The 20,733-nt window shown below is 41.3% G+C and overlaps 1 protein-coding gene across 8 annotated transcripts in view; it reads left to right on the top strand.

Moving 5' to 3' along the window:
* The first annotated feature begins 4,165 nt into the window (after positions 1 to 4,165).
* Positions 4,166 to 20,733, top strand: part of BICD1 (BICD cargo adaptor 1) — a 175,682-nt gene continuing 159,114 nt past the window's right edge. For 7 of the 8 annotated variants that reach the window (XR_004901624.1, XM_036019183.1, XM_028532247.2 and 4 more), the window contains exon 1: positions 4,774 to 4,986. Coding sequence is in view for 7 of the 8 variants with exons in the window: in XM_036019183.1 (XP_035875076.1) it covers positions 4,774 to 4,986 (213 nt within the window). In the remaining variant the exon portion in view is untranslated. Of the gene's footprint in view, positions 4,987 to 20,733 lie in introns of all 8 variants that reach the window. The other variant, XM_028532248.2, reaches the window with a different exon arrangement.

The following is a 20,733-nucleotide window of genomic DNA, read 5'->3' as shown; positions in this document are numbered from 1 at the left end:
CACGGGGCCCACCTGCCGGCTCAGTCTTGATGTGGCGTCTTCTTTATATCCTTAGCTGAAGGATTTCCATTCAGCTGGATTTCAGGCAGTTCTGCATGATGGTTGTTCAGTGGTTTAGTCATAATTTTGATGTCTAAAGATTTTTCTAATGTGTGCTATAAAGCTAAACAGAAGTATCTTGTCTCTTCTCATTTTTGTGTGGTGGAAACTCATTTGCCTTGGAAAGTTTTTTACTTTGTAAATGTCTGCTCTTTGAAAGACTGCATCCTTTTCTTTCTAAAATTTAGATACAATTGACATATAACATTATATTAGTTTCAGGTGTACACCACCCTAATTCCTTATTCTAACCTGCTTAGTAAGCCTCAAACTCGGGTTTTTATTCTTTGCTCTCACCAAGCTCTTTTCTGCTCTAGGCTTATTCACAGGTGGTTCCCTCTGCCTGGCAAGCTCTCCCCCCGCATTTGGCATGTCCAATTCCTTCACGTTCCTGCCATATTAAGGTAAATTTCACTTCTTTAGAGAGATCTCCACTGATCCTCTGGTTGTTTCCTTTTCCTACCTCAATCTTACCCTGTTTTTCCTCAAAAACTAAAAAACAAAACAAAACACGTATGCTGCTTATTAGGGGTCAAATATTATTCTATTCACAACAGCCTCATCAGTAGTTTTATTATTATCCCCTCTTTTTTTTAAGATTTTATTTATTTATTTTTAGAAAGAGGGGAAAGGAGGGAGAAAGAGAGAGAGAGAAACATCAATGTGTGGTTGCCTCTCATGTGGCCCCCACTGGGGACCTAGCCTGCAACCCAGGCATGTGCCCTGACTGGGAATCGAACTGGTGACCCTTTGGTTCACAGCCCACGCTCAATCCACTGAGCTACACCAACCAGGGTTGTTATCTCCTCTTTAAGAATGAGTCAACCTAGACACACACGGCTAGTAAGTAGCTAAGTTGGATTTGACCCCAGCAGACTAGCTTCTACTCTTAACCACGATGCTGTATCCTTCCTATCTATGTTACAAATTGGAATTATTGTATTAATTTATCTTTTTTCTTGTCTGCCTGGTTTTTTGTTTTTGTTTTTGTTTTTGTTTTGTTTTGTTTGTGTGTTCTTCCCAGCACAGAGGCTCCATAAAGTCAGGGACCATTGACCATTGATGTCTCACTGGTCATTGATTTCACAATGCCTACTATTATACCTAGGACATAATGGGTACTTCATAATAACTATCTGCTTAATAATGGAATGAATGAGCAAGAGTAAGACAATACAATATTTCTGCTGACAAAGTTGGTGAGAGTTTGGTTTGAGGTACTAAATCACAGAATACAATTTTTCCTACATATTTACAAGTAAGAAATTTCCATAGGTAATTGGAGGCTGCTAGGATAAAGAAATATGAAGAAGTCCAGGCTGGTGTGGCTCAGTGGATTGAACGCTGGCCTGAGAACCAAAGGACCAATGGTTCGATTCCCAGTCAGGGCACATGTCTGAGTTGTGGGCCAGGCCCCCAGTAGGGGGTGTGTGAGAGGCAACGACACATTAATGTTTCCCTCTCTCCTTCTCTTCCCCTCTCTCTAAAAAGAAATAAATAAAATACAATTTTAAAAAAGAAATATGAAGGAATCCTACTTCCAAGAATGGTTTAAAAACTGATTTTCTATATACTTGTCATTGATATATCTATATATCTAAATCTACTTATATTTATCTATACCTATACTCCTACCTATATTTCTATCTTTTTTAAAGATTTTATTTATTTTCAGAGAGAGGGCAAGGGAGGGAGAAAGAGTGAGAGAAACATTAATGTGTGTCTGCCTCCTGCATGCCCCCCACGGGGGGCCCAGACTGCAGCCCAGCCATGTGCCCCCACTGGGAATTGAACTGGCAACCCTCTGGTTTGCATGCCAGCACTCAATCCACTGAGCCATGCCAGCTCTATCTTTTTATCTTATATACATGAACATATGACATATACATGAGAACAAGAGAAATGTAGCTGTGCAGTACAAGAAGAGCATGGTGTACAGTATAAGGGAATAAGTTTTCTTTCTTCAAGTTAATACCTACATAGAAAGGATCAAAGTTGTAATAAGCAAAATCTTAAAGTGTTGAAATAGTGTACAGTCTGATGAAGTCAGACTGCATGTATTAATAAAAGTATATCAGTCAGGAAAATGGTACAGATGGAGCGTAGGGAATGTGCAGCGATGACATTTAGAAAAAGAGTCATGGAGGCAAACTACATTCTTTGTTCTAGCCAAAGGAAAGGGATATGCAGGCAATGTACTCCAAGTGTTATGATCCTCAGTGGAGTAAGGATGGGCCAAGAGCACACCAGGAACAAGGCAGTTTAGCTACTTGCAGCTACAGGTTTGATTTCTTTTCTCTTCAGCAGTTCGTGATCATTCATCACTGTGATAGAGGGTGGGCACGACAGAAGCACACAGGAGGGGCTTCTCCATTGCTGTGTGAGGTCAGGGCAGCGTAGGTGACATAATGTGATCCTTATTTCTGCTTCTTTGCCAGGTTGGATTCATGGTGGTTGCAAGTTTCAAGTGCTTTCTTTTCTTTGTTTCTTTCACCTATCAGACAACATTATGTTGTAATTGTCAGAATCTGGAAGGAAGCTTTCTTGTCCATTTCAGAGGCAGTGAAAACCACACAGGGGAGGCTGTTCATTAGTCAAGGCTTTGTAAGGGCATTGCCATGTGCTTTTCTTCCCACACCATCAGCAACTGTCTTTTTTTCTTTATCATGAACACAATGATGGGAGAGTTAAGTCCTGCTTTCTAAGTCAGAAAGCTCGTGTGTGTGTGTGTGTGTGTGTGTGTGTGTGTGTGAGAGAGAGAGAGAGAGAGAGAGAGAGAGAAAGAGAGAGAGAGATGAACAACTCCAGACCACTGGGAAATAGTTGTAGAATAGCTGCCACCCAGGAGAGAGAGAAGGAACTGGTCTGGCCCTTGGTCTGTTGATCCCATGGCCTTCTAGTTACTCAGAAATTGCCCTTCTCCCACTCCTATCTCCTCCTTTCCTCTAGTTTGTTCTCTATCCTTATCTCTTCTCTATTCTTTATTCTCTTTCACTTACCAACTTTGCCTTGACCTCTTCTTGTGACTTTCATCATCACTCTTCATCTTGACTAAAGTGGCTGTTTTAAGAGCATATAATAATTTAGCTGCTGGGTTTGTATTAGAAATGAATGAAGGTGAAGCCAACATAATGAACTAGTTCAGGGTTATGATTCAATTTTCACTTTATTGCTTAAGATTGCCTGACTTTGGGAAATCACTCAACTTTGTCTTTCACCACCTGTAATTTGTGGATAATAGTTTCTACCCCAGAGAATTGTTGTTAGGATTGGAGAGAATGCACGTGCCATACTCAGAATCCTTGGTGCATGATCTCAAGAACTATTAACTCTTGTTATTTCAAAAAATATTTATTGTAGGGTATTATTGATACTGTATTTAGGAAACTTGATGAAGCTTTTCTTACTGAACAATCCATAGAGTAGACCTACTGGGGCAAGAAACAATGGCATCTAGAGGCTTCCTGGGTGCATGTATCATAGGGTTTCCTTTTTTTTTTTTTTTTTGTGCCCTGATTATTGATTGATCTTGTGATAAAGTGGACATAGAAAGCTCAGACCAGGGCAACGAATCTTTAGCAAAGAGTTTCCTCAGGTGGAAATAAGCTTGTTGAGTATGGAGTGAACCAGGGCAACGTAGGGAGGAGGGAGAGGGAGGAAGAGAGGGGGCGGAAGCTGGCGCCCTGGGGCGCATCTGGCAGGCTTTGGAAGCAGAGCATTTCGGAGGCCAGGGCAGAATGCTGAGAGATCAGACTAGAAGGATGCTCGCGACTGGAGCCGTTTAGTTACTGTTTGCTTTTCTTTGAGGGAAGGCGTGTAGTCCAGACAATTTGCAGAGCTCAGGATCCTGTGGCAGGGACGCCCACGCCGCCGTCGGGGGAGGGGTGGGGGCTTTGACGCCCACCCTAGCAAAACGCTTTGGGAGGAACTCCCGCCCTGCAGGGAGCCCAGGCGGGCGGGGCAGGGCGGAGGCTCCCTGCAGGCGAGTCCTGCCCGTCCTCCTCCTCGGCCTCCGTCCAGCGCCCCCGTGGTGCAGTCGGCGGTGGCCCTGCGTGCCCTGGGGGGGGGGGGACGAGTCTGGGGATGTTTCCGTTGGATCCTTCCCTCCTCCCCTTGCGTTGACTCCATCCGCCCCCGCCCCCAGCTGGGTCCGGCCTCGAGCTCACAGGGTGGGGGGGAGTGGGCCCGGGACTGCATCATTCTGCACCGGCTGCCGCACAGCCAGAGGGAGCAGGTGGAGCAAGTGAGAGGAGAGCCGGAGCGCGGGGGGAAGACTGCAGTGACGCTGCCTGGGAGACATGGCGGCCGGCGCCTCTGAATAAGCAGAATACCGAGCCCCTCGCCGCCCTGGCCACCGCAGCCAGGGCCATGCCGCATGGCCGCTGACCACACACAGGGGCCGGCCCAGAGGACACATGCTGCAGCTGCTGCCTCGCCCCTGATCCTCTCCCCTGCATTCCTCATGTTGCATTTCACGTCAGTTTCTCGGGCGGTGTAGCTGCCGCCGCCAGAGGAGCAGTCAGGATATTGCTCTGCTCGTTCATCCAGCCACACTTTGCTTTTCCATTTTTTTTTTTTTTTTCCTTTCCTCCCCATTTCCTTCTCCCTTATCCCGCCGGCTTTGCGTCTGTCTCCCGATCCTGTGACCCCCTCCTGCCTCCATCCACCGGGGCTATGGCCGCAGAAGAGGTATTGCAGACTGTGGACCATTATAAGGCTGAAATAGAGAGGCTGACCAAAGAGCTCACAGAGACGACCCACGAGAAGATCCAGGCTGCTGAGTACGGGCTGGTGGTCTTGGAAGAGAAGCTGACCCTCAAGCAGCAGTATGATGAGCTGGAGGCTGAGTATGACAGCCTCAAACAGGAGCTGGAGCAGCTGAAAGAGGTGAGTTGCCTGTCCCCTACCCTCACCGCCCCCTCATCATTTATAAAGAAGTCGGAAAGGATGCTATGGAAAGGATTGTTTCTTCGTCTTAGAGCCCTTTGTTGATAAGAGAAGATTGAAAGAGTCCATTGTTTTCCCCACAAGAAAAATTGCCCAGGAAATGAATGTATAAACTGGAATTTGGGAGGCAATGACTGTGGGGGAGGGAGATTCATAAGAGTCTTCAAGTCTCGGCACTGTAAGGCGACATTCAACTGGGTTGGAATGTATTAATCAAACTTTACAAAACTGCTGTTATTGCTAGCCCCGGTTTCGGTGACAGTCCCACAGTCCACAAAGGCGATGAGCGGATTTGTGTCGAGGACACACAGTTTCAGGGTGTAGAATCTGGGGTACCTCAGCCTTCTGCTGAATGTAACCACTCCTTGATGAGAGAGGGAACTGTTAGAACTCGCTGCCAATCCATTTGACAAGGGCTGGGCAATCTGCGTTCTGCTTGGTGTTACTTATTCTTGTCTTTGGGCTGCGGGAGAAAAACAGCTGTGCTGGATCCCGCTGCCTTCATTTCACCTGAGTGAGGCAGGCTGGGCCGTGCTAAGTCTTGGAAGGTCACCCTGACCAGGGAAATCTGAACTCCCCTACAAATGGTCTGAAGAATGGCATAGATCGATCCTGTAACCCCCTCCTGTCAAATGAGGCTCTCCTGTTTGAAATGACTGTATTTATAAAATTAGAATATCGTAAATAGACACTTGTCTTCTTTAGTGTTTTGGTATTTATTTGGGTTCTTTTAAAGACTGGCTAATGTACTGGAAGCAAATAATAAACTTTGATTTTGTATCAACACTGGTAAGAACATACATATTGTTGAAGGAACTCAGTCTGTTTTATCCCATTCCTGAGGCACTATGGGTAGCAAGTAACATTATAAATTGAAATGTACACACTGCATTTCTGCATGGCAAGTCTTTTTTTATTTTTTGGGGGGTGCATATTGGCATTTTAAATGTTAATGATAATTTTGCATATAGTATCAAAAATGTTTTTCTTAACAGTGTACTCAGTTTTTCGGGGGGGGGCGACTTTTTGTGTTGTTACAGTTTAGGACATTTATGACATAACTTGCTTTTTAAATGTACTGCATAATATTATAAGCATTTATACTTTCAGGTACATCTTATTTTTATTCTGATGCCTAAAAGCCAAAACATAAATGTGTGGTAAAAATTCTACCTAGAAATATGACTTTTGTGTATCAGGCTGTAAATTTCTAGTTCATGTTTCTCTTACCATGTACACGTCTGTTCTTAACAACAGCTGGACTCGGTATTTTCCAATTTAGATTAGGTTGTAGGCTGATCTGTTTAAATTCAGTGATGCGAAACCTTGTGAAGTCAGGAAACAGGATGATGATTGTAATTCCCAGAGATGTTTTGATGTTGCCTGTACCCATCATCATTGTTTTGCCAAGACAAGGAAGCTCAAACCAAGCCGTCCAGCCATCACCTCGCTGAGGAAGGAGGCACAGGCTTAATTTAATGGAATGGAGTATAACTGTTACCTTCCAGCTTGATTCAAACAACCCTTCTAGGTTTGTTTGTTTGTTTTTTCTGTGTCATTGTAGTGACCATGCACAGTAAACCTTAAATGCATTTGTCTTCTGCCTTTGCTAGACCATGAGCTCTTAGGCAAGGAATTTGTCTGAGTTTACTTGGCTTCCAGTCTTTAATACAAAGCCTAGCATAATGAGTGTGCAGTAAATATTTTATGAAAGGATAAATTTATACTGGAAGAAGAGACCTGTATGAAGAATTCACTAGTCAATACTGGTTAGTGTCAGAGAAAGGCTAAGAAAATTAGGAAGTACAGAAAGTGACTAGTATTAAAAAGCTACTTGTATTACTTTCTTCAGCAATAGTGAGAAAAGTGAGAAAACAGTCTTTTATAGGAATAGTATAACTCTGGTTTGTTAATACAGAATAATGCAAATATCAATTACAATGTTTTTTTTCTGTAAAAACCTTGAGGCATATTTCGTTCTATATAGCAGGAGGTTAATAAGAGTTTATCAGGAGGGTTTTTACCAAGTGATACTTATTTACATAATGTATTTTGAGTTTCATTTGGCATAAATGTTACTCAATTTTAGGCTCCTAATGACTGGTTTATACATTTATATAAAAGTATATTTTAAGGTAATAAAATAACCATTACACTTGATTATTTGATAGTGAGACCTGTTATTTCGATCCTTTAACCATAATATATATTTTAGTTGGGAGTGCTATTTAAATGACCTAGATCAGTCTCAGTAATATTCCCTGTTTAAAAAGTAAACCCAAAACAATCGTGTAAACTAAGACTCTCCAATGATGATAGCATGTGGAAGTCATTTTTGAAAACCATGCTTTGTGAGTGCTCTAATTTTTCAAAAGGAAGTTTTGTTCACTTTCAGTTACAGCAAATGATGTTATGTTATGTCTGTAAGGCCAAGTATACAATAAATCTTTGGCTTATTTCTAGGCTCCTTCAACACATACGATTCATTTAAAAATAATTGGACCAGTTTAATGGAATGCCAACAGAAAAATACTGTACTAAGTCCAGGTTGGACACTAGTAATTTGCAGTGTAGCAACATGGTTCAGTCTTTACAGGTCGTTTTGTTTTTGAGTCAGCACCCAGCAGGGTTGCTGCCTTCCTCCCCAGGCCAGGGACTGCTCTGACACCATTGCAGGTGAGCAATGTTGCCTGAAGATGTGCAACATCAAGAGGATGAAGTCAGTGATTTTTTTTTCTAGTCGTGTCTTTTCTCAGTCCAGATTGCTTTTTGGCCTAGCCTGATACTTAGGGCTCTGCCCCATGCCTACACTGAGCGGTGTAATTCTGTTCCCAAAAGAACACACTTCAAAGAAAAGTACTCAGGATCTGAAAAAGGGTGGCTTGTGACATCATCGTGCTCTCCTTTTCATTATACTTGGGCATCTGGACAAAGCAACATGTTCACTGGAATTCTTGACCATGGTTTGATTTCACAAATAATACTTGCTTTTCAATGACCTGAGGGATACCCTTGCCCAATTACGTCCTGGCTGATTTTACGTTTGGGATGTGTGTAAACCAACATTGTCTGTGCCCAGGCCAAAATAGTATTTAAAGAAGAGTCATGATTCTAAGATAATTTGAAGACTAAAAATAAGCATGCATTAAAAAGACCTGTAGAATTTAAATATAAGGTTTTTAAAAAACTTAATAGGTAGTTGAAATTTTAAATGTAGTAAAATTTAAAAAGATTCCCTAAGAGAGGAATGATGTGTTTCTGGTAGCATTTTAGAAAATATACCCTCGTGAGAACTTCAGAGAAGTTTTGCAGTCAGGTTCCAGCAGGCTGTGGACTCAGAATCTTCAACTCGTTTTTTGCTCATTTTCTCAATGCTGATACCAAGGGTAGATACCACCTGCTGAAGAAGCACCTTTGGGCATTGACAAGCTTCTCCTGGAGCCAGCTTTATGTGGTGTGTTTTTTTTTTCCCAGGGCCAGAGTGAAATCATTCAAAAAATAAATACTTAACTTACTTTTAGAGATTGTCATATTAGGGACCCGATGAAGGCCATTTAATTACCTGGCTTCATCTTTAAAGAACTAATTTTTCCCCTCAGATGCTTAGAAAGATGTTAGCTTATTTTAGGTTTGTAAAATTTAATCATGAAGTCATATGGGGGTAAGAAAAACATAATTTTTTCCAATCTATGAATAAACATAGATGAAGTTAATATATTTGCTTAAGCTAGTATTTTTCTCTGCTGTTTTTTTTAAAATAAGATTTTATTTATTTTTAGAGAGGGAAGGGAGAGAGAAAGAGAGAGAGAGAAACATCAATATGCGGTTGCTGGGGGTCATGGCCTGCAACCCAGGCATGTACCCTGACTGGGAATTGAACCTGCGACACTTTGGTTCACAGCCCACGCTCAATCCACTGAGCTACTCCAGCCAGGGCTCTGCTGTTTTTTAAAGAAGAGATATTTATAATATTTATATTTATTATCCCGTTTATTACGAAATTAGGTAAAACATTTAAAATATATTAATATAAGCTTTGGGAAACTTGTAAATAACTTCAAACAAAACATAATCACTTTCACTGTTTTATTTTGATCCAGATTTTTTAAAAATGATTGATTCTAGAGAGAGAGAAAGAGAAGCATTGATTTGTTGTTCCACTTATCCATACATTCATCTTTTCACTCCGGCATGTGCCCCAGCTGGGACGAACCTGCAACCTTCGTTGTGTGGGGACGATGCTCCCAGCCACCGTCCCACCGGCCAGGGCCATTCCTGCTTTTTATTTTAACTCAACATTTCATCTCTGGCAAAGTCATTTCTCAGATGCCATTTAGCAAGATTTTATAGTCTTTCCTTGCATTTGCCATGTTTGCGTAAACTTGTACAGCAGCCATGGTTTGAAGATTTTTTCAGGATTTCATGCTTACAACCACTCTGCCCTGTTGATCCCTTAAAATACACTTGTATTTTATGGATGTTGCATTCTAGGTTGAAAATAGGGTATTTACTTGCCTGTTGAAATATATAATAAAGGACTTTATCACACATAAGTTTATACCTACAAATCTGGCTTTAAAGGAGAGAAGGACATGAAGAGATGCATAGTCCTGCTAATAAATAATTCATTATGTTACAGGAAAGGCATGTACAGTCAGGTGTCAGAAGATGGCAGTGGCCACATTTTGTCTTGGTGTTGGGGAGCATGAAAAGGAAGTGAAAGGAAACAGTAACTGTGTTTGGTGCTTTCTGTATTATCTCATTTAATCTTCAAAGTAAGTCAGAGGCCTATTGCCCATTTTCACAGATAAGAAAATAATAAAGTATTGAATGACGTACAAAGCTCCATTTAGGCAGTCTGCATGCCTTATCTCGAATTCTTGTAATACCCTTTTACAAGGTAGATATCACTTGAATTATACAAAAGAGGAAAGTACATAGGTCTTAGGTTAAGGATTCTTCTCAAGGATACAAAGCTAAGTGACGAAACCTGGTTTTGGAAGAAGTCCACTTTTTAGAAAGGTTTTATTTATTTTTAGAGAGAGGGGAAGGGAGGGAGAAAGAGAGGGAGAGAGAAACATTGATGGGTTCGGTTGACTCTCACACACTCTCAGCAGAGGACCTTACCTGCGACTGGGGCATGTTCCCTGAATGGGAATCAAACTGGTGACATTTCACTTTGCAGAATAACGCCCAACCCACTGAGCCACACCAGTCAGGCCAAGAAGCCCATTTTCTTATCTTCGTAGGGGTTGAAACATCTCAGGCACAGTGCAGTTGAGAAGGCACGGTGTTTACAGAGGGTGGATGGGAGCGGTATAGGGGCAGCAGGGATAGGAGGAATGGAAAAACCCAGAAGGTGCAGGGTGGCACTCAGTGTTGGAAGTGACTGGAAATGAAAAGTGAGGAAAGGAAGAGAGTTGAGAGTCTCAAGATGGACAGAAGGCAGTTTCATTCATAAAAGAATGTCCAGGAGCCTAGAACACTTTTAGAGAATAAACTTGATGGCCGAGATATGCGAGTCCTTTTAATTCATGTTTTCTTTGGGGGGAGGTATAAGTTGCATGAGGAATTAACACTCAACTCTCAATAAAACAAATGAATAATCTGTGTAATTGGTTGCCCAAAGCTCATTTCCAGAATATGGAATAAATGAACAATTTAACTGCATTTTCACTAACTAGTTCAGATTGCATTCTGAATTAGGAGATGTGCAATAATAAACAATGACCAAAGGAGCTGGGTTGGCACAGTGAGGACTTCCCGGGCATCCTCAGTGGGAAACTAGCCCGCACTGACTTCTCTGCTTAGGGGGGCTGGGAGCAACAGTGCATGCTCCTCAGTGACTGATACTTGAAATTCCATTAATACTTTTTTGTCATAAGAGTTTAGTTGCTCTTTAAAAATTACAGTTGTGTGATTATGACAGTTTATGGCAGTGATCCAAGTTCGATGAAACCACGTACAAATAAATAGATTCCCCTTTCTCTCCCCTAAATCTGTCTGTATTGCTAATACTTTGGTGAGTATTCTGTTATATTTGTTTTAAATATTTTTAAACATGGACTCATATGCAGCATTTTTTGTTGTTCTTGTTTCTTTGTTTTTGTAAAAGTGGGATCGCACCATACATCTTCCTCTGCAATCTGGTGTTTCTCGTTTCCTAGTATGTACTTTTAAAATGCAGTTATTTCTAGGACAAGACTGTATTTTGAAGGCACTGATATTTAAAGTGCAAAGACAGTGGGTCCAGTTAGGGGAGAAACCAGACAGCTTCAGGCAGCGTGGGTGGTGGTGGAGGTGCGGGTAGGTGGATCAGGTTCTGCCTCAAGGATAGCTTGGGGGTAGGTGACAGAGAACAGCTGTAGGTATGTTTACAAGAAACTGATGGAATTTGTTTTGTTGCCCCATAGCAGACCTGTGTGACAGTACCATGGAAAAAGGTGGAAAGTTCTGTGGGTGAGTTAGCAGTGCATTTGGTTCCTTGTCTTCTTGGCTGGGAGGAGCTGTGAACATCAGTGTAATAGGTGGCCGGCTTCCATGGCCAACGAGAGCTGGTCCTGCAGGGTGGCCACATCCTGTCCATACCGGGTCTTGGTGAGAAGCCAGGATGATTCAGGCAGTTCGGGCCCATAGCGTCATCCCAGCTTGGCCCTGTGATGGTTGAGTTTTAAGATAGCTGGTTGGGATCTTATGCAGCATCTCAGATTCAGCATGTTCCTCAGGCAGTGAGGAGAAGAGGGTACAGGACAGGGAAATATTCACAAAAATGTTCTTCCTTGTGCCAGTTGACACCTTTTCCTCCTGGGATTTAATTACTTTGTCTGTAAAATTAAGGGTTTGGAATAGATAATCTCTACGATTTCTATCAGCTCTAAACTTCTATGATGCTGTGTTTTAAAGTAACATAGTCTACTTACTTATCTACCTGTCCTTTACTTTTCAGATTTATTCTACTTTTTTACAAAGTACAGATTACTTTTGCCTAATTGCAGTAATTTTCACCCAGCCTTCAGGGATGTGCATCATCCGTTTTCTGTATTTTCCCTCCTATCTGTTTCTGCTCCGGATACTCAGCTCTAGCCAGGAAAATGTACTTTCTGCCTGTTTTACACTTGAACTTTACCCCTGCACAGTTTTCCTCCCAAAGTAATGTATAGTTCTCCCCTCCTTTGAACATCTGGCTCAAACTCATTTTCCTTCCGGATTCACCTCTCAACTCAGGCCTATATTGTTATAGAACTGATCCAATGAGTTAGTTTTCATTGACTTTTTTTTTTTTTTTTGTGCTGGCTTTGTAGAGCAGAACACTCACTGGTTCCTGGGAGCCAAATTTTGGATCAAAATAAAGAACTAACAGGTACAGTTTCCTAAGGCTGGAATGAAGTAGGCTTCCTTACAAAGTCATGCGTCCTCTGTCACCAAAAAAAGTTTAAGGAGATTCTAGCCAATCCCTTGGAAGGAATATCGTCTTGGAGGGTTTCTTCTTAGAAAGGGGTTTATATCAAATGGTCTTGAAGATGCTCCTCCTAGTCTGAATATTTTTTACCTTATTCCAGGAGTTCCAAGTAACGTCATATGTTTCTGTTTTTTATAGTCCCTTCCCCCACCACCAAATCAGCATTTCTAACATGGTTCGAGTTTTGTTTTCATGCCCAGCAGTTCATAGTATTTAGGACTTTTGAGGTTTAGAATGTTTTAAAAGTGTATTAGAGGTTTATCATCATTCTTTATTTACATTTTGCTTGATTTTTCAGGAGAAAACTGATGTGTGAGAAAAGCTTGAGAGGACTCCATCTGTAACTTTTGGGAAATTTCAGTGAAGCTGTGCATTTCCAAGCTATGTGGTTGCATTGGGCAGGGGAGTTTACTACCTCCAGAATCTTTTCTTTTTCTTTTTTATGCTTCCCAAAGATGAATGATTATTCTCAGAGACATTTTCATACCAGGAAACTGCAAACCCTACCCCCAATCCCCTCTGTTCACCTTCCATCTACAAATGGCCCAGACACATCAAGGACTCACTTGCCATCCCCTGCTGGGTGGGTAGCCTTTAGAGTCCCCATCCTGCATCTGGTGGGCTGCACTTGTTTTCTCTCTCTCCCTTCTTACAAATCCTGGGCTGGGGGTGTGGTCTGCAGGCACACCCCTATTGCCCTGAGTCCCCTGAAGGCACTTCTGCCTTCTCATAAACCCATTTATTGGCTGATTATTTGTTCCACTAGTGCACCTCCTCTGGTGCAGGACCCTGCACTAGACCACAATGCCCACCAACCTTGGGGTGTCCCATTCTACTCCCCTAGCCCCCTAATTTATAGCAGAATCTTTGTTTTTATATAAGTGTGCACTCATGATTATCTTGTATTTTGTCATTTACATGCAGTGCAATATCTTATAGTCTGCATTGTCAGTTTTTTAAAAAGATGTCATTAATTTATTTTTAGAGAGAAGGGAAGGGAGGGAGAGACACATAAATGTGTGAGAAAAACATCGATCAACTGCCTCCTGCACACACCCCAGCTGGGGAGGCGACCTGCAACCTAGGCATGTGCCCTGACCGGGAATTGAACCAGCAACCTTTAGCTTTGCAGGACGACGCTCAGCCGGGCCATGCCAGTCAGGGCTTGTAAGTTCTTTATATCACATGCCAATGTGAATTTTTCTTTTTTGTTTTAGATTGCTCATTGCTCCATGTTCTGTCTCATTTATTCATTTAAAAGTTTGTATTTAGCGGCTACTTTTGTGGGGCACTGTGCCACTTCCTGGATAGAGTGTTGAACAAGACAGACAGGAAGGAGCTGTCTGAACGAGCTTATGTTGCAGACCTGGGAGATAGATAGTCAGCAAGCACACACACTCCTTAGGTGTGAGAACTGGCACGCGTGAGGAGATTGAGACTGGTGGGGAAAGCGTGATTGGAAGAGCCTCCTCCAGGAGGTGATATTTGAGCTGGGACCTGAATGATGAGGAGGAACCAGTCTGGTGGAGACTGGGGGGAAGTAATTTTTAAAAAGAGGGACAAGTGCAAAGATCTTAGAACTCTGTAGTTAGGGGAAATGAGGGGTCATCATACCCCATAAAAATAACCACTCATATTTGAAAAATGACCATCTGTACAATAGTATATTGACTGGAATTTTTGAGTGAGGCCGTGTGTCTCAACATCGGAGTGTTTGAGCAGAGCCTCCAAAGCCCCCCTGTCAGCTTCTTTCAGACCAGGCGGATCAGAAGCAGTGTTGCTAGGAACATGGGGTGATTTAGGAAAATACTGCTGCCTGGATCCCACCCTGGGACAGTTTGGTCGGAGCCGGGAGATGGAGCTGGGGCTGCAGTATGTTAACGCCCCTCCTCTCTCCTCACAGGTGCAGCCAGGGCGGAGAACCTCTTTCCTAGAAACTGCCAGCTCCAGGATTAGCTAGCTCATGGGGATCAGAGTGTTTGTTCAGAAAAGCTGGGAGGTTATGAGCCAATAGGTAAACATTAATTGCACAGTCTTTTTCTCTATTTTCTGGAAATGAAAACACTGCCGTGCCTTTCATAAAACTGACGAACATCATCAAAAATTGCATTAGACAGTTAAGATGTATGTTAAGTTAGATTGTATTTAATTTTCTATCCTCAGGGTTGTTTAAAGTTTCTTTTTAAAGTTAGTTATCTCCTTTGTGGTGTCTCTTTGCTTTTCCTGTTCTGTTTGCAGTTGCTTATGCCAACTTGACAAGTTTAGAAATACAATATTAAAGATGAATGGCTTTGATGAATTGATCTTTAGCTTCTGGGGTTAATAAATTTTCCATTTTTTTTTGTTTTGGTTAAACATGTTTACCATTTAAAAACGGTTTATGGAGAAAAGGCACTACTCTAAAATGTAATATTGAACAGATGTATTTCTATCTTTAAATTTAGAATTGAGAGTAAGAAACCTGTTTACATTTATGGCAAGTACAAAATAACAGTGGCAATTTCCTTAAGGATGTTTTGTTGCAGTTTGGCGTGGGTCTGTAATGGAAGGTTCGGAATGATGGGTCTTTGTTTTTTCTTGCATACTGCAGACTAATGTGGAATCAAATGCCACTGCTCAAGAGCCCTTAGCCATCAATTTTTGAAATTGAAATAAATTTATATTATAATGAAGACATGCCTTGTTGATAAGCCTCATGACTGCTATTCCCTAGATTGTTTTAGGAGATATTTCCAAGTCGACCTTGGTGTGAGGTAACTAGATGGAGACAGGATGAGTTTAATCTTGTACATGACTTCCTTTGTTGAGCTGAAGACACTGTCATCTTGTAGGTTATCTCATTGGCATACGCAGCCATTCCGCCCCACGCCTCTCCTCTCCACACTTTTAAGTCACAGTCTGGCTTTCTTGCTGCTAATGCTGGTAATGCACACAGCCTTTACACTCAAAACTCAAGGAAATGTAACTAGGAAGGAAAAGCAACACTTAGAGGAAAAAAACCAGTAATATAATTATTTGAAAACCAATTATAAATACCTTTTGAATTGTGAAAACCAATTGTAAGTACCAATTGATTCTTTGGATTATTTTTTTAATCGATAAGATTCTTAATTAGTGTTAACAATTCAGAATTAACTACTATTTAATAATCTGGTTCTAATATCTACACAATAAGCAGATTTCCTTTTTGTTAATGTTTCAAATAATTTAGAACTAGAACCTTTTCTTCAAAGAGTTCTCAGGTCTCAGTCCTTTATTGTAATCATTGTAGTTATTTCCAACCAAGTTTTAGGTGTTTTTTTCATTTTAGTGAAATAAATAATAATACCTTTTCAAATCACGTTGAAGTGTTTAGAATAATGTGAGCTATTATCTGCTAAAATTTACAACAGAGCCTCGAAATAAGAACGAACATTTTTTTAGACAATGGTCACAGTTAAGACATGTCAGGAAAAGACAACAGAAAGAACTAAAGACCGATGAGATTTTAGTCACCACCAATCAATTCCAAGTGAAAAAATTTTAAGTAGAATTTTAATTTGTGATGCTCATGTGATTAGAAATTAGGAAAATGGACACCAGGGTGACTACTGTGAGCAGACAGGTCATTGCACGAACCTAAATAATGTTCCACTCATTCTTTTCTACAATCCAATGTATTTAGGGCCTCCTATGTGTTGGGCACAGATCTGGGTGCTGGGGATACAGCAGAGAACAAACTCAACAGAAATGTGATGTTCATGAAGCACACTTTCTGTATGGGTGGGAGATGTCGGGGGATGAGGAGGGGAGACGATAAATAGACCGAATAAGTAAAATAGAATGTTAGATGGCCCTAAATGGGAAGAGGGAGATGGCCTGTGAAGTGGGGAAAGATTGCTATTTCCAATAGAGTGGTCAGTGAAAGCTTCCTTTAGAGCAGGGGTGTCAAACTCATTTTCACTTGGGGTGGAGGGGCGACATCAGCCTCGTGGTTGCCTTCGAAGGGCGGAATAACTTTAGGACTGTATAAATGCTCCTTAACTGTTAAGGCGTTGAAATTATTTTCGGCCCTTTGAAGGCAACCGCGAGGCTGATGTGGCCTCTGGTGAAAATGAGTTTGACAGCCCTGCTTTAGAGGGATGGTAAAGAGGCTGGCTGCTTGGCTGGAGGGGATTCATTGAGGGGGTGAATGGAAAATGAGGCCAGGGAGGGAAGATGGGTCAAATAATGAAGCAATTTACAGGTTGTTATCAGAACTTTGGCTTTTGCGCTGAACAACGTGGGAAACTTCTGGAAGATTTTGAGTAAGGGAATCATAATATTCTATACTTTTCTCCCACATTGAGGTAACCTGTAGGAGGTCTGTGCAGAAAAAGTCCAGCCATTGTTAATACAATGAAAACAGTTCGCAGGACATTGACGTAACTTGGCAGCCAAAGAGAGTGGACTGGAACGCACCATGTATGAACAGTGATGACTTCTTTGTACTAGTCAGTGGTAGACACCAATGAGTTAGCATGTGTACTGTGTGGCCGTCACATTCAAAAGACTCAGCATGTAGAGCAACAAATCTGCATCAGAATTTCCTTGAAGCTTGAACATTCTTCCGCAGAAACTATTTGGATGATTCAGAAGGCTGTAGCTATGGGCAACTGGTAGCTGGCAACTTCATCACGACAATGCACCTGCTCATGTATCACGTCTCATGCAGTTTTTTGGTGAAACATCACATCACCCTGGTGACTCAGCCCCCCCTACAGCCCAGATTTGGTGCTCTGTGACTTCGGGGTTTTCCCAAAATTAAAATCGCCTTTGAAAGGGAAGAGGTTTCAGGCAGTCATTGAGAGTCAGGAAATATGACAGGGCAGCTGATGGTTATTGGAAGAACTGTGTGAGGTCCCAAGGTGCCTACTTTGAAGGGGACTGAAGTGTCATTGTCCTATGTACAGTGTTTCTTGTATCTTGTATCTTCTCTAGTAAATGTCTCTATTTTTCATATTACATAGTTGGATACCTTCTGGGCAGACCTCATATGTCAGAATTTCCTTTTCCTAGTTTGTGGCTGGTATTTTTACTTGGAGGTGACCTTTAATGAAGAGAACTTTGTAATTTTAATTTAGTTGATTTATCACTCTTAGTGTTTTGTTTTTGTTTTACAAAATTTATCTATTTATTTTTAGAGAGGGTAAGGGAGACAGAAAGTGAGGGAGAGAAACATCAACGTGTGGTTGCCTCTTACGGGCCCCACAGAGGGGACCCGACCCGCAACCCAGGCATGCTCCCTGACTGGGAATCGAATCAGTGGCCCTCTGCTTTGCAGACCCATCATGGTCAATCCATTGAGCTATACCAGCCAGGGCTTAATGTTATATTTATAGATTGTGTTTTTTGATTCTTATTTAAGAAATCTTTTCACACTATGTCATAAAAAGATTCACCTATCTTATTTTTCAAATATCTTATAGTTTGCCTTTTCTATTTAAATCTTTAATTCTCCCTGGAATTGACTTTTATGTTTGATGTGGGATGGATATCTAACTTAATTTTGTCCATAATTTTTACCATAATTTTCTTCCTATAAGGGGGAAAAAGGGACAGGAGAAGTCTTTTTAATGTTTTTAAACATGATGCCTTATTGCGGAACTTCTCCGTTTTGTCCATTATATAAAGAGAAAAAAGCTCAGATGTGTAGACTTGAAAATATAAACTATAAAAATAATCTTCAGTGTCTGTGTTGTCATAAATCAAGTTTCTGTGGGGGTATGGGTTTATTTCTGGACCACTGTGTTTCATGACTCGTTCCATTCCAGTGTAAATACAGTGTTGTCTTACTGTTGTAGCTTTACAGTATGGCCTTGATGATGGCACACCTCTCTCTAGCTTTTTCTTCTCTAGGAGTCTTCTTTGTCCCCATTGGTTCTTTGCTGTGATATGCTTTCAACATTCACAAGAAAGCATTAAGTGAATAGGTGTAGGTCACATTGTTTATTTCCATCTCCTCAATAAGCATGAAAGAGGGGGATGCTGAGTGTCCTCTGACTATGGTTGCCCTAGACCTTGTGTACCTGTGAATAAGCAAAGGAGGCAAGTTCCAACAAGGGAACTCAGTTGTCAGCAGTTTGACTGACTGAAGAAGATGTGCAGATAATTAATAAACATAGTAGCTAGTGAGTGCAAATTAATAGTGACTAGTTTTCACTTGTTAAAAAACAAATCAATTTACAAAAAATTTAAATATTGCTAATAGACAATGTTGGAAAGTTTGTGGAAATGTGAGCATTCTCATGCATTTTTTTGGTGGGAATTGCTGTGAGCTTTAGAATGTGATCTGTAGTAAGACATAAAATGCACACAGTGCTCAGGCCCCAAAGTTTCACACCAATCGTAGATAATTGTACACTGGTCCCCAGTGCCTCCTGTCAAAGAGAAGCACTGTTTGGCATTAAATATCTAATCTAGACCCTCTCTAAGCATAGATTATATGTGTCTGGAACATAAAAAGAATCAGATTATGCTCATTCTTCTTTAACATATCTTAACAGATGTCTGTATGCTTAAATCGCACTTCTGTACATTTAAATAAAATAATATTGATTATAAAATCTAGCTACACATCCCCACTTGTCACTTCTCCCTTAGCACATTAGACCTGATTTGAACTTTTGATTTAGCACTCTCAAAGTGAGGTTTTAAAAAATTATGTTTTAACCCTGGCTGGTGTGGCTCAGTGGATTGAGTGCCGGCCTGTGAATCAAAGGGTTGCCGGCTAGATTCCCAGTCCAGGCACATTGCAGTTGTGGGCCAGGTTCCCCAGTGAGGAGTATGTGAGAGGCAACCACACACTGATGTTTCTCTCCTTCTCTTTCTTTCTCCCTTCCACTCTCCCAAAAATAAAAAAAAAATTAAAAAATTGTTTTATTATTTTTCACTCTTCCTGGTTTTGAAAATAGTTTGTGAGCATTTTTGCAAAAGGTGATGGCCATTATTCTGGTGGGTTCCGGAGTGGTCCTACCACAGTAAAGGGACCACCATCGTCACAAGGCTGGGTTGCTGCCCCCGGCGGCAAAGCTGCTGGTGACCCACTGACCGTGTCAGCCAGGAGAAGTTACACTTTTACTCTCAGGGTTACAATGATGCTGTGCTCATAAAAAAGCCACTTTCCCATTTTGTGAAAGACTTAGGTGGCGACTTGGGACATTTTAATTTACCTACATCTCAGCACTATGTAAAATTAAAAGTTATAGAATGTAAAAACAACTCTTTGAGTGAGACATTGCCAAAAGGAAAATTTAGCGTAGGAAACAAATAACTAGTGTGGGGGATAAAAATCCATACTTTTCCTCCCACCATCTAAGTTTTGTAATAGGGCTAATAATCAATTTAATAGACAGATTAACATGAAAAAATCAAATTAATACATGTGCACAGGGAATTCCCATACGCATGAAAATTCCAAAGACAGTGAGGTAAAATTGGGGATATATGTCATTTTGGACAAAGGAGAAAGGGGGCAGGGGTGTAGAGCTCTGAGATTTCAAAGGAAGTGAGCCATTTACAGGTTGTTGAGGGAGATTGGAAAAATACATAGCAGGTGGAATTTTGCCAGGCAGCCCAGAAACAGTGAGACACAGGGGGTATCTAGTAAACATCCCCTGCTAAATGCCTTTCTATCCATTTACTGAATTAGCAGCCTAATTCAAATTAGGCTGCTAAGATGAACATCCTAAAATTTCCTTCCGGAATAGACCTTTCCGTCTGAGTCTTTCACGCAGGAAGCCAGGGAGTTCAAAGGTTCCCTCTGTCTTTTGTTTCTTAAGAACCAGCTTAAAATCAACATTCCAAGAGGCAGCTTTAGGGTGGCAGAAAACTTGGAGCCCCTTCACTAGGCTTGATGAAGTTAAATGATCCTGTACGTTAATACAAAGGTTTTTTATTCCTAATCTTAAGTAAAAAAGTTACCTTAGACGTTTATTCATGTCACAGATGATTGTCGGACACCTGCTATGTTGCAGGCATTGTTGGGTGCTGGGGGTACAAAGTTCTTGCCCTTAGGGGTTGACATACCAGAATAATAAATAATTTTGCATAGCGATGTGTGCTAGCGTGTAAACAAAGCAGGGGAAAGCCTGTCCGGAATGCTAGTAGGGCAGGCTGATTTAGAAATGAGGGCCTTTCAAAGGAGATGACATCCCAAGTGGTGAGAAGGAGCAACTGGGAAAAGATTTCAGTGTCCTGGGTTGAAAGCA

The sequence above is a fragment of the Phyllostomus discolor genome, chromosome 2 (genome assembly GCF_004126475.2).
Source record: "Phyllostomus discolor isolate MPI-MPIP mPhyDis1 chromosome 2, mPhyDis1.pri.v3, whole genome shotgun sequence".
NCBI lineage: Eukaryota > Metazoa > Chordata > Mammalia > Chiroptera > Phyllostomidae > Phyllostomus > Phyllostomus discolor.
The sequence above is the reverse complement of the archived record's forward strand: the minus strand, read 5'-3'. Positions and strand labels throughout refer to the sequence as shown.